This window comes from Aphelocoma coerulescens, unplaced genomic scaffold (assembly GCF_041296385.1).
Source record: "Aphelocoma coerulescens isolate FSJ_1873_10779 unplaced genomic scaffold, UR_Acoe_1.0 HiC_scaffold_205, whole genome shotgun sequence".
NCBI lineage: Eukaryota > Metazoa > Chordata > Aves > Passeriformes > Corvidae > Aphelocoma > Aphelocoma coerulescens.
The window spans coordinates 153033-172094 of record NW_027183551.1 but is presented as its reverse complement, the minus strand read 5'-3'; the positions used below and the strand labels follow the sequence as shown (position 1 = coordinate 172094).

General features: G+C 49.8%; 1 protein-coding gene across 1 annotated transcript in view; it reads right to left on the bottom strand.

Moving 5' to 3' along the window:
* The window catches only part of STAG3 (STAG3 cohesin complex component), a 78265-nt gene that overhangs the window by 32726 nt on the left and 26477 nt on the right, over positions 1 to 19062 (bottom strand). Inside the window, exons 12-17 of the mRNA XM_068999022.1 lie at positions 18900 to 18979; positions 16585 to 16692; positions 13072 to 13159; positions 9545 to 9650; positions 8260 to 8363; positions 938 to 1027 (exon numbers count right to left, since the gene is read on the bottom strand). Of these exons, the coding sequence (XP_068855123.1) occupies positions 938 to 1027; positions 8260 to 8363; positions 9545 to 9650; positions 13072 to 13159; positions 16585 to 16692; positions 18900 to 18979 (576 nt within the window). The remainder of the gene's footprint in view (positions 1 to 937; positions 1028 to 8259; positions 8364 to 9544; positions 9651 to 13071; positions 13160 to 16584; positions 16693 to 18899; positions 18980 to 19062) is intronic.

The window sequence follows — 19062 nt, the reverse complement described above, 5'->3', positions numbered from 1 at the left end:
GAGGCCGCACCTTCTCCCAGCGCGCCGTGCGGAACAGCCCCAGCTCCAGGTGCGGGAGCAGCGAACTGGGGGTTACTGGTTTGAACTGGGGGTTACTGGGAGGGCACTGGGAGGGCACTGGGGGTTACTGGGAGGGCACTGGGAGGGCACTGGGGGTTACTGGTTTGAACTGGGGGTTACTGGTTTGAACTGGGGGTTACTGAGAGGGCACTGGGAGGGCACTGGGGGGTTACTGGTTTGAACTGGTTTGAACTGGGGGTTACTGGTTTGAACTGGGGGTTACTGGGAGGGCACTGGGAGGGCACTGGGAGGGCACTGGGGGGTTACTGGTTTGAACTGGTTTGAACTGGGAGGCCGCACCTTCTCCCAGCGCGCCGTGCGGAACAGCCCCAGCTCCAGGTGCGGGAGCAGCGAACTGGGGGTTACTGGTTTGAACTGGGGGTTACTGGGAGGGCACTGGGAGGTTACTGGTTTGAACTGGGGGTTACTGGGAGGGCACTGGGAGGGCACTGGGGGTTACTGGGAGGGCACTGGGAGGGCACTGGGGGTTACTGGTTTGAACTGGGGGTTACTGGTTTGAACTGGGGGTTACTGAGAGGGCACTGGGAGGGCACTGGGGGGTTACTGGTTTGAACTGGTTTGAACTGGGGGTTACTGGTTTGAACTGGGGGTTACTGGGAGGGCACTGGGAGGGCACTGGGAGGGCACTGGGGGGTTACTGGTTTGAACTGGTTTGAACTGGGAGGCCGCACCTTCTCCCAGCGCGCCGTGCGGAACAGCCCCAGCTCCAGGTGCGGGAGCAGCGAACTGGGGGTTACTGGTTTGAACTGGGGGTTACTGGGAGGGCACTGGGAGGTTACTGGGAGGGCACTGGGAGGGCACTGGGAGGGCACTGGGGGGTTACTGGTTTGAACTGGTTTGAACTGGGAGGCCGCACCTTCTCCCAGCGCGCCGTGCGGAACAGCCCCAGCTCCAGGTGCGGGAGCAGCTCCAGCAGCGCCGCCACCGCCGCCGGCTCCGCCGAGAACTGGGAAAATGGGGGGAAAAAGGGGGATTTTGGGAAAAAATGGGGATTTTGGGAAAAAATGGGGATTTGGGGATGAAAAGATCCCGAATTTCCTCAATATCTCAAGAAATCCCCCCAAAAATTCCTCAGAAAATCTCCGAAAAAAATCCCCAAAAAATCCCCAAAAATCCACCCCAAAGATCCCAAAAAAAATCCCCAAAAATCCCCAAAAGTCCCAAAAAATCCCCAACATTCCAAAAAGCCCCAAAAAATCCCAAAAAAAATCCCAAAAAATCTTAAAGAAAATCCTTAAAAACCCTCTAAAAATCTCCAAAAATTCCCCCAAAAATCCCCCCAAAAATCCCCACAAGTCCCCCAAAAATCCCTAAAAATCCTAATAAAAATCCCCAAAGAATCCCCCTAAATCCCCAAAAACCTGCCAAAAATCCCCAAAAAATCCCAAAAGAAGTCCCCCAAAAACCCCCCAAAAAAATCCCCAAAAGTTCCCTAAAAACTCCCAAAAAATCCCAAAAAAATCCCTAAAACATCTCCAAAAAATCCCCAAAAACCCCTCAGAAATCCCCAAAAAAATCCCCAAAAAATTCCCCAAAATCCCCCAAAAAATTTTCAAAAACCCTCCAAAAAATCCCCAAAAAATCCCCAAAAATCCCAAAAAAATCCCCAAAAAACCCAAAAGATCCCCCAAAAATCCTCAAAAATCCAAAAAAATCCCCCAAAAAACCGAAAAAATCTCCCCAAAAAATCCCCAAAAATCCCAAAAAAATCCCCAAAAAACCCAAAAGATCCCCCAAAAATCCTCAAAAATCCAAAAAAATCCCCCAAAAAACCGAAAAAATCTCCCCAAAAAATCCCCAAAAAATTCCCAAAAAAACCCCCCAAAACCCCCCAAAAATATCCTCAAAACTCCTCCAAAAATCCCCCCAAAAAATCCCCCAAAAATCCCCAAATATCCCCCATAAAATCCCAAAAAATCCCCAAAAAACTCCCCCAAAAACCCCAAAAAATTCCAAAAAAAATTCCCAAAAATGCAAAGAAAATCCCCAAAAATCCAAAAAAAAATCCCTCTAAAAATCCCCCCAAAAAATCCCAAAAAATCCCAAAAAAATCCCAAAAAATCCCCAAACCCCCGGATTTCCCCCCAAATTCCCGGATTTCCCCCAAATTCCCAGTTTTTCCCCAAATTCCCGGCTTTCCCCCAAATTCCCGGATTCCCCCCAAATTCCCGGATTTTCCCCAAATTCCCAGATTCCCGCCCCATTCCCGGATTCCCCCAAATTCCCGGATTTCCCTCAAATTCCCGGATTCCCCCCAAATTCCCGGATTTCCCTCAAATTCCCAGATTTCCCGCCCCATTCCCGGATTTCCACCCAATTCCCGGATTTTTTCCCCACACCCCCGGATTTCCACCCCAAATTCCCGGATTCCCGCCCAATTCCCGGATTTTTCCCCAAATTCCCGGTTTTCCCCCCAAATTCCCGGATTCCTGCCCCATTCCCGGATTTCTCCCCAAACCCCCGGATTTCCACCCCAAATTCCCAGATTTCCGCCCCATTCCCCGATTTCCCGCTCAATTCCCGGATTTCCACCAATTCCCGGATTTCCACCCCAAATTCCCGGATTCCCCCAAATTCCCGGATTTCCCCCAAACCCCCAGATTCCCCCCAAATTCCCGGATTTTCCGCCCCATTCCCGGATTCCCCCAAATTCCCGGATTCCCCCCAAATTCCCAGTTTTTCCCCAAATTCCCGGATTTCACCCCAAATTCCCAGATTCCCCCCAAATTCCCGGATTTCCCACCAAATTCCCAGATTCCCCCAAATTTCCGGATTCCCCCAAATTCCCGGATTTCCCCAAATTCCCGGATTTCCGCCCCAAATTCCCGGATTTTTCCCCAAATTCCCGGATTCCCCCCCAAATTCCCGGATTTCCCGCCCAAATTCCCCGATTTCCCCCAAACCCCCGGATTCCCCCAAATTCCCAGATTCCCCCCAAATTTCCGGATTCCCCCAAATTCCCGGATTTCCCACCCAATTCCCAGATTCCCGCCCCATTCCCGGAATTTCCCCCCGAATTCCCGGATTTCCCCAAATTCCCGGATTTCCACCCAAATTCCCGGATTTCCACCCCAAATTCCCGGATTTCTCCCCAAACCCCCGGATTTCCACCCCAAATTCCCAGATTTCCGCCCCATTCCCCGATTTCCCGCCCAATTCCCGGATTTCCACCAATTCCCGGATTCCCCCCAAATTCCTGGATTCCCCCAAATTCCCGGATTTCCCACCCCATTCCCGGATTCCCCCAAATTCCCAGATTTCCGCCCCATTCCTGGATTTTTCCCCAAATTCCTGGATTTCCCCCAAATTCCCAGATTCCCCCCAAATTCTCGGATTTCACCCCAAATTCCCGGATTCCTCCCCAAACCCCCGGATTCCCCCCAAATTCCCAGATTCCCCCCAAATTCCCGGATTCCCCCAAATTCCCGGATTTCCCGCCCAATTCCCGGATTCCCCCAAATTCCCGGATTTTCACCCCAAATTCCCAGTTTTTCCCCAAATTCCCGGATTTCCCCCCAAATTCCCGGATTTCCTGCCCAAATTCCCGGATTCCCGCCCCATTCCCGGATTCCCCTCAAATTCCCGGATTTCCGCCCAAATTCCCGGATTCCCCCCCGAATTCCCAGATTTACCCCCCAAATTCCCGGATTTCCCACCCAATTCCCAGATTTCCCGCCCCATTCCCGGATTTCCACCCAATTCCCGGATTTTTTCCCCACACCCCCGGATTTCCACCCCAAATTCCCGGATTTCCCCCCAAATTCCCGGATTTCCCCCTAAATTCCCAGATTTCCACCCAATTCCCGGATTCCTGCCCCATTCCCGGATTTCCACCCCAAATTCCCGGATTTCTCCCCGAACCCCCGGATTCTCCCAAATTCCTGGATTTCCGCCCCATTCCCGGAATTTCCCCCCGAATTCCCGGATTTTTCCCCAAATTCCCGGATTTCCACCAATTCCCGGATTCCCCCCAAATTCCTGGATTCCCCCAAATTCCCGGATTTCCCACCCCATTCCCGGATTCCCCCAAATTCCCGGATTCCCCCCAAATTCCCAGTTTTTCCCCAAATTCCCGGATTTCACCCCAAATTCCCGGATTTACCTCCCCATTCCCAGATTTCCCCCAAATTCCCAGATTCCCCCAAATTCCCGGATTCCCCCAAACCCCCAGAATTCCCCCAAATTCCCGGAATTCCGCACCTTTTCCAGGAGCCGCGGCAGCGCCGGGATGAGGCTGCGGCTGAGCCGGGATCGCTCCTGGCGCAGCTCCCGCGCCGACACCTCGGCCGAGAGGGAAAAGTGGGATCGGAATTCCCAAAAATTCCCCACATTCCCAAATTCCCAAAAATTCCCATCAAAGCCCCATCAAATCCCCATGAAATTCCCGGGAAATTCCCATGAAATTCCCATAAAATACCAATAAAATTCCCATCAAATTCCCCAAAATTCCCATCAAATTCCCATGAAATTCCTATAAAATTCCCAAAAATTCCCATAAAATTCCCCCAAAAATTCCGATAAAATTCCCAGAAATTCCCATAAAATTCCCATAAAATACCAATAAAATTCCCATAAAATTCCCCAAAATTCCCATAAAATTCCCATGAAATTCCTATAAAATTCCCATGAAATTCCCCAAAATTCCCATAAAATTCCCATGAAATTCTGATAAAATTCCCATGAAATTCTGATAAAATTCCCCCAAAAATTCCCATAAAATTCCCAAAAATTCCCATAAAATTCCCATAAAAGACCAATAAATTTCCAAATAAAGTTCCCCAAAATTCCCCAAAATTCCGGTAAAATTCCCAAAAATTCCCACACGATTCCCCAAAATTCCCATAAAATTCCCCAAAATTCCCATAAAGTTCCCATCAAATCCCCATGAAATTCCCGGGAAATTCCCATAAAATTCCCATAAAATACCAATAAAATTCCCATCAAATTCCCCAAAATTCTCATGAAATTCCCATAAAACTCCCCAAAATTCCCATAAAATTCCAATAAATTTCCCATAAAATTCCCCAAAATTCCCATGAAATTCCGATAAAATTCCCAGGAAATTCCCATAAAATCCCCATGAAATTCCCAAAAGCTCCCATAAAATTCCCATAAAATTTCCCCAAAATTCCCATAAAATTCCCATAAAATTCCCATTAAATCCCCAAAATTCCCAAAAAATTCCCATAAAATTCCCCAAAATTCTCATAAAATTCCCCAAAATTCCCATGAAATTCCCACAATATTCCCCAAAATTCCCATCAAATTCCAATGAAATTCCCATAAAATTCCCCAAATTCCCAAAAATTCCCATCAAATCCCCATAAAATCCCCATGAAATTCCCAAAAGCTCCCATAAAATTCCCATAAAATTTCCCCAAAATTCTCATAAAATTCCTATAAAATTCCCATAAAATTCCCAAAAGATTCCCATAAAATACCAATAAAATTCCCACAAAATTCCCCAAAATTCCCATGAAATTCCCATAAAATTCCCAGAAATTCCCATAAAATTCCCCCAAAAATTCTCATAAAATTCCCAGAAATTCCCATAAAATTCCCATAAAATACCAACAAAATTCCAATAAAATTCCCCAAAATTCCCATAAATTCCCATAAAATTCCAATAAAATTCCGATAAAATTCCGATAAAATTCCCAGAAATTCCCATAAAATTCCCATAAAATACCAACAAAATTCCAATAAAATTCCCAGAAATTCCCAGAAATTCCCATAAAATTCCAATAAAATTCCGATAAAATTCCCAGAAATTCCCATAAAATACCAACAAAATTCCCATAAAATTCCCCAAAATTCCCATCAAATTCCCATGAAATTCTGATAAAATTCCCCCAAAAATTCCCATAAAATTCCCATAAAATTTCCAAAAATTCCCATAAAATTCCCATAAAATACCAATAAATTTCCAAATAAAGTTCCCCAAAATTCCCAGAAATTCCCATAAAAGTCCCATAAAATTCCCCTAAAATTCCCAAAAAATTCCCAAAAATTCCCAAAAATTCCCATGAAATTCCCCAATATTCCCAGAGATTCCTGGAATTCCCAAAATTCCCCAAAATTCCCCAAAATTCCTGAAAATTCCTGAAAATTCCCAAAAAATTCCCCCATTCCCGGTTCCCAGTGCCCGTTCCCAGTTCCCGGTGCCCGTTCCTGGTGCCCATTCCCGGTGCCCGTTCCCGGTTCCCGGTGCCTGTTCCCGGTTCCCAGTGCCCGTTCCCGGTTCCCGGTGCCCGTTCCCGGTTCCCAGGGCCCATTCCCAGTTCCCGGTACCCGTTCCTGGTGCCCATTCCCGGTGCCCGTTCCCGGTTCCCGGTGCCTGTTCCCGGTTCCCAGTGCCCGTTCCCGGTTCCCGGCGCCCATTCCCAGTTCCCAGTTCCCAGTTCCCGGTGCCCGTTCCCGGTTCCCGGTGCCCATTCCCAGTTCCCGGTGCCCGTTCCCGGTTCCCGGTGCCCGTTCCTGGTTCCTGGTGCCCATTCCCTCATTCCCGGTGCCCATTCCCAGTTCCCGATGCCCATTCCCGGTGCCCATTCCCGGTTCCCGGTGCCCATTCCCAGTTCCCGGTTCCCGGTGCCCATTCCCGATGCCCATTCCCAGTTCCCGGTGCCCGTTCCTGGTTCCCGGTGCCCATTCCCGGTTCCCGGTGCCCATTCCCAGTTCCCGGTTCCCGGTGCCCATTCCCGATGCCCATTCCCAGTTCCCGGTGCCCATTCCCAGTTCCCGGTTCCCGTTCCCGGCTCCCGGTGCCCATTCCCAGTTCCCAGTTCCCGGTGCCCGTTCCCAGTTCCCAGTGCCCGTTCCCGGTTCCCGGTGCCCGTTCCCGGTTCCCGGTGCCCATTCCCAGTTCCCGGTGCCCATTCCCGGTTCCCGGTGCCCGTTCCCGGTTCCCGGTGCCCATTCCTGGTGCCCATTCCCGGTTCCCGGTGCCCATTCCCAGTTCCCAGTTCCCAGTGCCCATCCCCAGTTCCCGGTGCCCATTCCCGGTTCCCGGTGCCCATTCCCAGTTCCCAGTGCCCATTCCCAGTTCCCGGTGCCCGTTGCCGGTTCCCGATGCCCATTCCCAGTTCCCGGTGCCCATTCCCAGTTCCCGGTACCCGTTCCCAGTTCCCGGTGCCCATTCCTGGTTCCCGGTGCCCGTTCCCGGTTCCCAGTGCCCGTTCCCGGTGCCCGGTGCCCGTTCCCAGTTCCCGGTGCCCATTCCTGGTTCCCGGTGCCCGTTCCCAGTTCCTGGTGCCCGTTCCCGGTTCCCGGTGCTCGTTCCCGGTTCCCGGTGCCCATTCCCGGTTCCCAGTGCCCATTCCTGGTTCCCAGTTCCCAGTGCCCATCCCCAGTTCCCGGTGCCCATTCCTGGTTCCCAGTTCCCAGTGCCCGTTCCCAGTTCCCGGTGCCCGTTCCCAGTTCCCGGTGCCCATTCCCGGTTCCCAGTGCCCGTTCCCGGTTCCCGGTGCCCGTTCCCAGTTCCCAGTGCCCATTCCCAGTTCCCGGTGCCCATTCCCAGTTCCCGGTGCCCGTTCCCGGTGCCCATTCCCAGTTCCCAGTGCCCATTCCCAGTTCCCGGTGCCCATTCCCAGTTCCCAGTGCCCGTTCCCGGTTCCCGGTGCCCGTTCCCGGTTCCCGATGCCCATTCCCAGTTCCCGGTGCCCATTCCCAGTTCCCGGTGCCCATTCCTGGTTCCCAGTGCCCGTTCCCCGTTCCCAGTGCCCGTTCCCAGTTCCCGGTGCCCGTTCCCAGTTCCCAGTGCCCATTCCCGGTTCCCGGTGCCCATTCCCGGTGCCCGTTCCCGGTTCCCGGTGCCCATTCCCGGTTCCCGGTGCCCATTCCCAGTGCCCGTTCCCGGCTCCCGGTGCCCGTTCCTGGTTCCCGGTGCCCATTCCCGGTGCCCGTTCCCGGTTCCCGGTGCCCATTCCCAGTTCCCAGTTGCCGGTGCCCGTTCCCGGTTCCCGGTGCCCATTCCCGGTTCCCGGTGCCCATTCCCAGTTCCCAGTGCCCATTCCCGGTTCTCGGTGCCCGTTCCCGGTTCCCGGTGCCCGTTCCCGGTTCCCGGTGCCCGTTCCCGGCTCCCGGTGCCCGTTCCCGGTTCCCGGTGCCCATTCCCAGTGCCCGTTCCCGGTTCCCAGTGCCCGTTCCCGGCTCCCGGTGCCCGTTCCCGGCTCCTGGCACCTTTCCGGCCGTGCCCCTGCCCGGGGGGGGCCTCCCCAGGGCCGCCCGGAGGCCGCTGCAGCTCAGGATCTCCAGCAGCGCCTGCTCCTGGCGGAACTGCAGCGCTGCGCACCAGTACGGACCAGTACGGACCAGTACGGACCAGTATGGACCAGTATGGACCAGTACGGACCAGTACGGACCAGTACGGACCAGTATGGACCAGTACGGACCAATATGGACCGGTACGGACCAGTACGGACCAGTATGGACCAGTACGGACCAGTATGGACCGGTACGGACCAGTACGGACCAGTATGAACCAGTACGGACCAGTATGGACCGGTACGGACCAGTACGGACCAGTATAAACCAGTACGGACCAGTATGGACCGGTACGGACCAGTACAGACCAGTACGGACCAGTATGAACCAGTACGGACCAGTACAGACCAGTACGGACCAGTACAGACCAGTACGGACCAGTACCGACCAATATAAACTAATACAGACCAGTATGAACCAGTACGGACCGATACTGACCAGTACGGACCAGTATAAACCAGTATGGACCAGTACGGACCAGTACGGACCAATACAGACCAGTACAGACCAGTACCCACCAGTACAGACCAGTTCCCCCAATCCCCTCCCAGTGGCTCCCAGTCCCTCCCAGTGGCTCCCAGTTCCCCCAAACCCCATCCCAATGGCTCCCAGTGCCTCCCAGTCCCTCTCCCAGTGGCTCCCAGTCCCTCTCCCAGTCCCTCCCAGGGGCTCCCAGTTCCCCCAAACCCCCTCCCAGTGGCTCCCAGTGCCTCCCAGTCCCTCCCAGTGGCTCCCAGTCCCTCTCCCAGTCTCTCCCAGTAGCTCCCACTCTCTCCCAGTGCCCTCCCAGTCCCTCCCAGTTCCCCCAATCCCCTCCCAGTGCCTCCCAGTGCCTCCCAGTCCCTCTCCCAGTCCCTCCCAGTGCCTCCCAGTCTCTCCCAATCCCTCCCAGTCCCATCCCAGTCCCTCCCAGTGCCTCCCAGTTCCCCCAAACCCCCTCCCAGTCCCTCTCCCAGTCCCTTCCAGCGGCTCCCAGTCTCTCCCAGTGCCCTCCCAATGCTCCCCAGTGCCCCCAAACCCCCTCCCAATCCCCTCCCAGTCCCTCCCAGTGGCTCCCAATCCCCTCCCAGTCCCTCCCAATCCCTTCCCAGTCCCTCCCAGTCCCTCCCAGTCTCTCCCAGTGCCCTCCCAGTGCCCCCCAGTGCCCCCAAACCCCCTCCCAGTCCCCTCCCAGTGGCTCCCAGTCCCTCCCAGTCCGTACTGGGCGTGGGCTGCAGCAGCAGGGCCGTGGCCGTGTCCCAGTCCCGCAGGAGGCTCCCGGCGCAATCCCACAGGGAATCCACCAGGTAGGCGGCGTGCTCGTGGAGCTGGGGCAGGATTTGGGATCAGGATCCCAAAAATTCCCAAAATTCCCAACATTCCAAAAAAAATCCCACCGGAATTCCCCAAAATCCCCCAAAAAATCCCCCAAAAATCCCCCAAAATCCCATAAAAACCCCACAAAATTCCCCCAAACTGCCCCAGATCGGTGGGAATTTGACGTTCTCATGGAGCTGGGGATGGGATTTGGGATGAGAATCCCGGAAATTCCCAAAATTCCCAACATTCCCAAAAAAATCCCACCGGAATTCCCCAGAAATCCCCCAAAAAATCCCAAAAAAATCCAAAAAAATCCCCAAAAAAACCCCACAAAATTCCCCCAAACTGCCCCAGATCGGCGGGAATTCGGCGTGCTCGTGGAGCTGGGGCGGGATTTGGGATGAGAATCCCCAAAAATTCCCAAAATTCCCAACATTCCCAAAAAACCCCATCAAAATTCCCAAAAATGCCCCAAAATCCCCCCAAAAATCCCAAAAAAATCCCCCAAAATCCCATAAAAACCCCACAAAATTCCCCCAAACTGCCCCAGATCGGCGGGAATTCGGCGTGCTCGTGGAGCTGGGGAGGGATTTGGGATGAAAATCCCAAAAATTCCCAAAATTCCCAACATTCCCAAAAAAATCCCACCAGAATTCCCAAAAATCCCGCAAAAAATCCCAAAAAAATCCCAAAAAATCCCCCAAAAAAACCACAAAATTCCCCCAAATTGCCCCAGATCGGCGGGAATTCGGCGTGCTCGTGGAGCTGGGGATGGGATTTGGGATGAGAATCCCCAAAAATTCCCAAAATTCCCAAAAATTCCCAAAAAACCCCCATCAAAATTCCCAAAAATGCCCCAAAATCCCCTAAAAAATCCCCCAAAAATGCCCCAAAATCCCATAAAAACCCCACAAAATTCCCCCAAACTGCCCCAGATCGGCGGGAATTCGGCGTGCTCGTGGAGCTGGGGCAGGATTTGGGATGAGAATCCCCAAAAATTCCCAAAAATCCCAAAAATTCCCAAAAAACCCCCATCAAAATTCCCAAAAATGCCCCAAAATCCCCCAAAAAATCCCCCAAAAATGCCCCAAAATCCCATAAAAACCCCACAAAATTCCCCCAAACTGCCCCAGATCGGCGGGAATTCGGCGTGCTCGTGGAGCTGGGGATGGGATTTGGGATGAGAATCCCGGAAATTCCCAAAATTCCCAACATTCCCAAAAAAACCCCCATCAAAATTCCCAAAAATGCCCCAAAATCCCCCAAAAAATCCCCCAAAAATCCCCCAAAACCCCATAAAAACCCCACAAAATTCCCCCAAATTGCCCCAGATCAGCGGGAATTCGGCGTGCTCGTGGGACTGGGGCAGGATTTGGGATCAGGATCCCGGAAATTCCCAAAATTCCCAAAAATTCCCAAAAAAATCCCACCAGAATTCCCCCAAAATCCCCCAAAAAATCCCCAAAAAATGCCCCAAAATCCCATAAAAACCCCACCAAATTCCCCCAAACTGCCCCAGATCGGCGGGAATTCGGCGTGCTCGTGGGGCTGGGGCGGGATTTGGGATCAGGATCCCAAAAATTCCCAAAATTCCCAACATTCCAAAAAAAATCCCACCGGAATTCCCCAAAATCCCCCAAAAAATCCCCCAAAAATTCCATAAGAACCCCACAAAATTCCCCCAAACTGCCCCAGATCGGTGGGAATTTGACGTTCTCGTGGAGCTGGGGATGGGATTTGGGATGAGAATCCCGGAAATTCCCAAAATTCCCAACATTCCCAAAAAAATCCCACCGGAATTCCCCAGAAATCCCCCAAAAAATCCCAAAAAAATCCAAAAAAATCCCCAAAAAAAACCCACAAAATTCCCCCAAATTGCCCCAGATCGGCGGGAATTCGGCGTGCTCGTGGAGCTGGGGCAGGATTTGGGATGAGAATCCCCAAAAATTCCCAAAATTCCCAACATTCCCAAAAAAACCCCATCAAAATTCCCAAAAATGCCCCAAAATCCCCCAAAAAATCCCCCAAAAATCCCCCAAAACCCCATAAAAACCCCACCAAATTCCCCCAAACTGCCCCAGATCGGCGGGAATTCGGCGTGCTCGTGGAGCTGGGGCAGGATTTGGGATGAGAATCCCCAAAAATTCCCAAAATTCCCAAAAATTCCCAAAAAACCCCCATCAAAATTCCCAAAAATGCCCCAAAATCCCCCCAAAAATCCCAAAAAAATGCCCCAAAATCCCATAAAAACCCCACAAAATTCCCCCAAACTGCCCCAGATCGGCGGGAATTCGGCGTGCTCGTGGAGCTGGGGAGGGATTTGGGATGAAAATCCCAAAAATTCCCAAAATTCCCAACATTCCCAAAAAAATCCCACCAGAATTCCCAAAAATGCCCCAAAATCCCCCCAAAAATCCCCCAAAAATGCCCCAAAATCCCGTAAAAACCCCACAAAATTCCCCCAAACTGCCCCAGATCGGCGGGAATTCGGCGTGCTCGTGGGACTGGGGCAGGATTTGGGATCAGGATCCCGGAAATTCCCAAAATTCCCAAAATATTCCCAAAAAAATCCCACCGGATTTACCCAGAAATCCCCCAAAAATCCCCAAAAAATCCCAAAAAATCCCAAAAAATTCCCAAAAAAAAATCCCCAAAAATTCCTGAAAAAATCCCCAAAAAATTCCCCCAAAAAATCCCCAAAAATGCCCAAAAAATCCCAAAAAAACGCCAAAAAATCCCCAAAATTTCCCAAAAAATTCCCAAAAAAACCAAAAAAAATCCCTAAAAAATCCCCAAAAATTCCCAAAAAATTCCCCAAAAAATCCCTAAAAATTCCCGAAAAACTCCCCAAAAAATCCCCAAAAATTCCTGAAAAAATCCCCAAAAATCCAAAAAAATCAAAAAAAAATCCCCAAAAATTCCCGAAAAATTCCCCAAAAAATCCAAAAAAACCCCCAAAAAATTCCCGAAAAAAATCCCAAAAAAATCCCTAAAAAATTCCAAAAAAAACCCAAAAAAATCCCTAAAAAATCCCCAAAAATTCCCAAAAAAAACCCTAAAAAATCCCTAAAAAATCCCTAAAAAATCCCCAAAAATTCCCGAAAAATTCCCCAAAAAATCCCTAAAAATTCCCAAAAAACTCCCCCCAAATTCCCCAAAAATTCCTGAAAAATTCCCGAAAAATTCCCCAAAAAAATCCCAAAAAAATCCCTAAAAAATCCCTTAAAAATCCCTAAAAAATCCCTAAAAAACCCAAAAAAATCCCTAAAAAATCCAAAAAAAAATCCTCAAAAAATTCCCTAAAAAATCCCAAAAAACCCAAAAAAATCCCTAAAAAATTCAAAAAAAAAATCCCAAAAAACTCCCAAAAAATGCCTGAAATTGCCCAATTTCCCCGGAATTGGCCCCAAATTCCCGGGAATTCCGGACCTGGGAGTCGAGGAAGAAGTCGGCGAGGAGGACGAGGAAGCTCCGGGGGTCCCCGGAGCCGGTCCCGCGTTTCTGGGGGTCCAGGAGCCTGGAAAAGGAGGGAAAAATGGGGCAAAAAGCCGGGAAATTGGGAAAAATGGGGGGAATGGGGGAAAAAGGGAAAAAAAAGGGAAAAAACAGGGAAAAATGGGGGGAAATTGGGGAAAATTTGAGAAAAAATTGGGGGAAAATTGAGGAAAAATTGGGGGAAAATTGGGGGAAAATTGGGGAAAAATGTGGGGTGGAAATGGGGAAAAATGGGGGAAAAATTGGGAAAAATGGGAAAAATGGAGAAAAAATGGAAATATGGGGGAAAATGGGAGGGAAATTGAGGAAAAAATAGGGAAAAAGGAGGGGAAATGGGGGAAAATGGGGGAAAATGGGGGAAATTGGGGAAAGATGGGGAAAAATGGGGAGAAAATGGGGAAAAATGGGGAAAAATGGGGAAAGATGGGGAAAGATGGGGGAAAATGGGGAAAAAAGGGGGAGGAAATGGGGAAAATTGGGGAAAAATTGGGGAAAGATGGAAAAAATGGGGGGAATGGGGAAAATGGGGAGAAACGGGGGGAAAATGGGGTGGAAATGGGGAAAAATTGGGGGAAAATGGGGAAAAAGGGGGAAAATGGGAAAAATGGGGGGGAAAATTGGGGAAAAATGGGAAAAATAGGGGAAAAATTGGAGAAAATGGGGGAAAATGGGGGAAAAACCAGGAAAATAGGGGGAAAATGGGGGAAAAATGTGGGGGAAAATGGGGTGGAAATGGGGAAAAAAACGGGGAAAAAATGGGAAAAAATGGGAAAATGGAGAAAAAATGGAAATACGGGGGAAAATGCGGAAAAATGGGAGGGAAATTGGGGAAAAATAGGGAAAAAGGGGGGAAATGGGGGAAAATGGGGAAAAAACGGGAAAATAGGGAAAAAAGCGAAAAATGGGGGGAAAATGGGGAAAAAATGGGGGGAAAAGCAGGGAAAAATGGGGGGAAAATGGGAAAAAACTGGGATGGAAAAAATCTGGGAAAAGCAGGGCTGGGATGTGGGGGGAAAAAGAGGGAAAAAATAGAGAAAAAATGGGGGGAAAAGGAGAAAATGGGGTAAAAACAGGGGAAAATGGGGGAAAAATCGAAAAAATGGGAAAAAATGGGGGAAAATGGGGAAAAATGGGGGGAAAATTGAAAGATGGGGAAAAATTGGGGAAAATAGGGGAAAATGGGGAAAAAATGGGGAAAAATGGGGAAAAATGGGGAAAAATGGGGGGAAAATGGGGGGAAAATGGGAGAGAATGGGAAAAAAATGAAAAAAAATGGGGAAAAAATAGGATAAAATAGGGGAAAACGGGAAAATATAGGAAAAAATAGGAGAAAAATGGGGAAAATATGGGAAAAATGAGGAAAATATGGGAAAAATGGGAAAAATGGGGAAAGTATGGGAAAAAATGGGGAAAATATGGGAAAATGGGGAAAATATGGGAAAAAATAGGGGAAAATAGGGGAAAAAATAGGGGGAAAAATAGGAAAAAATGGGGAAAAATAGGAAAAAATGGGGAAAATATTGGAAAAAATAGGGGGAAAAATGAGAAAAAATGGGGAAAAAATAGGAAAAAATGGGGAAAACTGGGAAAACCCAGGAAAAACAAGGTTCCCCCCCCTCCCCCCTCCCAGGCCAAATCCCGAGGGATTGGGAAGGGCTCGGGATGAGGAAATTCTGGGATGAGGAAATGGCAGCTGCTGGGAGGGCCCCGGAGCCGATTCCCGGGGATGGGAATTCCCTGGGATGGGGGCTGGGCTCTGCAGGATTCGGGATTTTTGGGATGGAATTCCCAAGGTTTGGAGGGTTGGGGGATGGAATGGCAAGGTTTTAAGGGGGGGAATTTTCAGGGGTTGGGAGGAGTTGGAATTCCAAGGGGGTTTAGGGCTGGAATTTCCTGGTTTTTAGGGCTGGAATTTTGAGGATTTAAAGCTTGAAATTCCCAGGTTTTGGGGCTGAAATTCCAAAGTTTTGGGGCTGAAATTCCCAGGGATTGGGGGATGGAATTCTAAAGATTTAAAGCTCAGAATTCTGAGGATTTGGGGCTGGAATTCCCAGGTTTTTGGGGCTGAAATTCCAAGGTTTTGGGGCTGAAATTCCCAGGTTTTTAGGGCTGGAATTCCCAGGTTTTTAGGGCTGGAATTCTGAGGATTTAAAGCTTGAAATTCCCAAGTTTTGGGGCTGAAATTCCAAAGTTTTGGGGCTGAAATTCCCAGGGATTGGGGGATGGAATTGTAAAGATTTAAAGCTCGGAATTCTGAGGATTTGGGGCTGGAATTCCCAGGTTTTTGGGGCTGAAATTCCAAGGTTTTGGGGCTGAAATTCCCAGGTTTTTAGGGCTGGAATTTCCTGGGTTTTAGGGCTGGAATTCTGAGGATTTAAAGCTTGAAATTCCCAGGTTTTGGGGCTGAAATTCCAAAGTTTTGGGGCTGAAATTCCCAGGGATTGGGGGATGGAATTGTAAAGATTTAAAGCTCGGAATTCTGAGGATTTGGGGCCGGAATTCCCAGGTTTTTAGGGCTGAAATTCCCAGGTTTTTAGGGCTGGAATTCCCAGGTTTTTAGGGCTGGAATTCTGAGGATTTAAAGCTTGAAATTCCCAGGTTTTGGGGCTGAAATTCCCAGGGGTTGGGGGATGGAATTTTAAAGATTTAAAGCTCGGAATTCTGAGGATTTGGGGCTGGAATTCCCAGATTTTTAGGGCTAAAATTCCCAGGTTTTTAGGGCTGGAATTCCCAGGTTTTTGGGGCCAGCATTCCCAGCTTTCCACGGCCAGAATTCCCAGCTTTGGGGCCAGAATTCCCAGGTTTTTAGGGCTGAAATTCCCAGGTTTTTAGGGCTGGAATTCTGAGGATTTAAAGCTTGAAATTCCCAGGTTTTGGGGCTGAAATTCCCAGGGATTGGGGGATGGAACTCTAAAGATTTAAAGCTTGGAATTCTGAGGATTTGGGGCCGGAATTCCCAGGTTTTTAGGGCTGAAATTCCCAGGTTTTTAGGGCTGGAATTCCCAGGTTTTTAGGGCTGGAATTCTGAGGATTTAAAGCTTGAAATTCCCAGGTTTTGGGGCTGAAATTCCAAGGTTTTGGGGCTGAAATTCCCAGGGGTTGGGGGATGGAATTTTAAAGATTTAAAGCTCAGAATTCTGAGGATTTGGGGCTGGAATTCCCAGGTTTTTAGGGCTGAAATTCCCAGGTTTTTAGGGCTGGAATTCCCAGGTTTTTGGGGCCAGCATTCCCAGCTTTCCACGGCCAGAATTCCCAGCTTTGGGGATGAAATTCCCAGGTTTCTGGGGCTGAAATTCCCAGCTTTCCAGGCCAGCATTCCCAGCTTTCCAGGACCGGAATTCCCGGCTTTGGGGCTGAAATTCCCAGGTTTTTAGGGCTGAAATTCCCAACTTTTTGAGGCCAGCATTCCCAGGCTTTCCGGGCCCGGAATTCCCGCTTTTCCCTCACCTGTGGAACAGGAATTCCCCGGCAGCCGAGGCCAGGGCGCGGCTGGAGACGAAAACCACGGGAAAAAGGCTCCGGCAATCCTCGGCCGACAGCGCCTCCTCCACGTTCCTGGGAATTCCAGCAGCTCCAGGAGCCCAAATTCCCAATTTTCCCCCACTCCCAACCCCTTCTCCATCAGAATTCCTCCCAAAATTCCCAAAATCTTGGAAATTTTTGGACTCCTGCACCCCAAATTCCCAATTTTCCCCCATTCCCTGCCCCTTTTCCATCCCAATTTCCCCCCAATTCCCAGAAATTTGGGGATTTTTGGACTCCTGCACCCCAAATTCCCAATTTTCTCATCCCTGAATTCCCAAATTTCCCCCCAAAATCCAGGAATTTTTGGACTCCTGCACCCCAAATTCCCAATTTTCCCCCACTCCCAATTATTTTCCCACCAAATTCCTGGGAATTCTGTGACTTTTGGGACTCCTGCACCCCAAATTCCCAATTTTCCCCCACTCCCAACCCCTTCTCCATCAGAATTCCCCCCAAAATTCCCAAAATCTTGGAAATTTTTGGACTCCAGGACCCCAAATTCCCAATTTTCCCCCATTCCCTGCCCCTTTTCCATCCCAATTTCCCCCCAATTCCCAGAAATTTGGGGATTTTGGGACTCCTGCACCCTAAATTCCCAATTTTCTCATTGGAAATTCCTGAATTTCCCCCAAAATCCAAGAATTTTCAGACTCCTGCACCCCAAATTCCCAATTTTCCCTCATTCCCAATTATTTTCCCACCAAATTCCTGGGAATTCTGGGAGTTTTGGGACTCCTGGATCCCAATTCCCGCTTTTCTCGTCCCTGAATTCCCAAATTTCCCCCCAAAATCCAGGAATTTTTGGACTCCTGGACCCCAAATTCCCAATTTTCCCCCATTCCCAGCCCCTTTTCCATCCCAATTTCCCCCCAATTCCCAGAAATTTGGGGATTTTAGGACTCCTGCACCCCAAATTCCCAATTTTCCCCCATTCCCAGCCCCTTCTCCATCAGAATTCCCCCAAATTCCCAGAAATTTGGGGATTTTGGGACTCCTGCACCCCAAATTCCCAAATTTCCCCCCAAATCCGGGATTTTGGGGCTCCCCACCCCCGTCCCAGCCCCTCCCCCCTCTTTGTTTTCCCGTTTTTTTCCCAATTCCCGGAATTCTGAGCTCAAAATTTGGGAGGAGGCCACAGGAATTTGGCTCTTAAAGGGACCACGCCCAAATTCCGGGGTGGTTTTTTCTTAGGAAATGAATCTAAATTTTGGGATAAAAACAAATCCTCATCCCAAACTTCCCAAAATTCCCCCAAATTCCACCCCAAATTCCCAGAAATTCCTCCCAAATTCCCTTCCTGGAGCTCTGAACAATCCCAAAGGATTTGGGGATGCTCCAAACCCCCAAAATATCCCAAAAACTCCCAAAAATCTCCCAAAAATTCCCCAAAATCTCCCAAAAATCCCCCAAAATCTCCCCCAAATTCCCCAAAATGCCCCAAAATCCCCCCAAATTCCTCAAAATCTCCCAAAAACTCACCAAAACCTCCCAAAAATCTCCTAAAATCTCCCAAAATCTCCCCAAAATCGCCCCCAAATCCCCCAAAAACTCCCCAAAATCTCCCAGAAATCCCCAAAAAATTCCCCAAATCCCCCAAAAACTCCCCAAAATCTCCCCAAAATCTCCCCAAAATTCCCCAAAATCTCCCAAAAATCCCCCAAAATCCCCCACAATTCCTCAAAATCTCCCAAAAATTCCCAAAAATCTCCCAAAAACTCGCCAAAATCTCCCAAAAACTCCCCCAAATCCCTCAAAATCTCCCCCAAATCCCCCAAAAACTCCCCAAAATCTCCCAGAAATCCCCCAAAATCCCCCAAAAATTCCCAAAATCCCCCAAAATTCCTCAAAATCTCCCCAAAACTCCCCAAAATCCCCCAAAATTCCTCAAAATCTCCCAAAAATCTCCCAAAAACTCCCCAAAATCTCCCAGAAATCGCCCAAAATCCCCCAAAATTCCCCAAAAATTCCCAAAATCTCCCCTAAATTCCCCAAAATCTCCTCAAAACCCCCCAAAATCCCCCAAAATTCCTCAAAATCCCCCAAAAATTCCCAAAAACTCCCCAAAATCTCTCCAAAACTCCCCAAAATCCCCCCAAAACCCCCCCAAAATCCCCCCAGATTCCCTTCCCGCAGCTCTGTCCCACCCCGGGATCCTGCAGCCGCCCCCCTCCCCAATTCCCCAAATTCCCCAAATTCCCCGAATTCCCGAAAATTCCCGGAGAATTCCCGGATTTCACCTGTCCAGCTCCGTGAGCAGCCTCAGCACCTGCAGGGCCACCTCGGGCTCCTTGTCGTGGGCCATGGCCACCAAGCGCGGCTGCAATTCCCAAAGGCCCGGAGCCGCTCCCGGATCCGGGATCCCAGCGGGGATTCGGGGACCCTCCCCATCCCCCCGCTTCT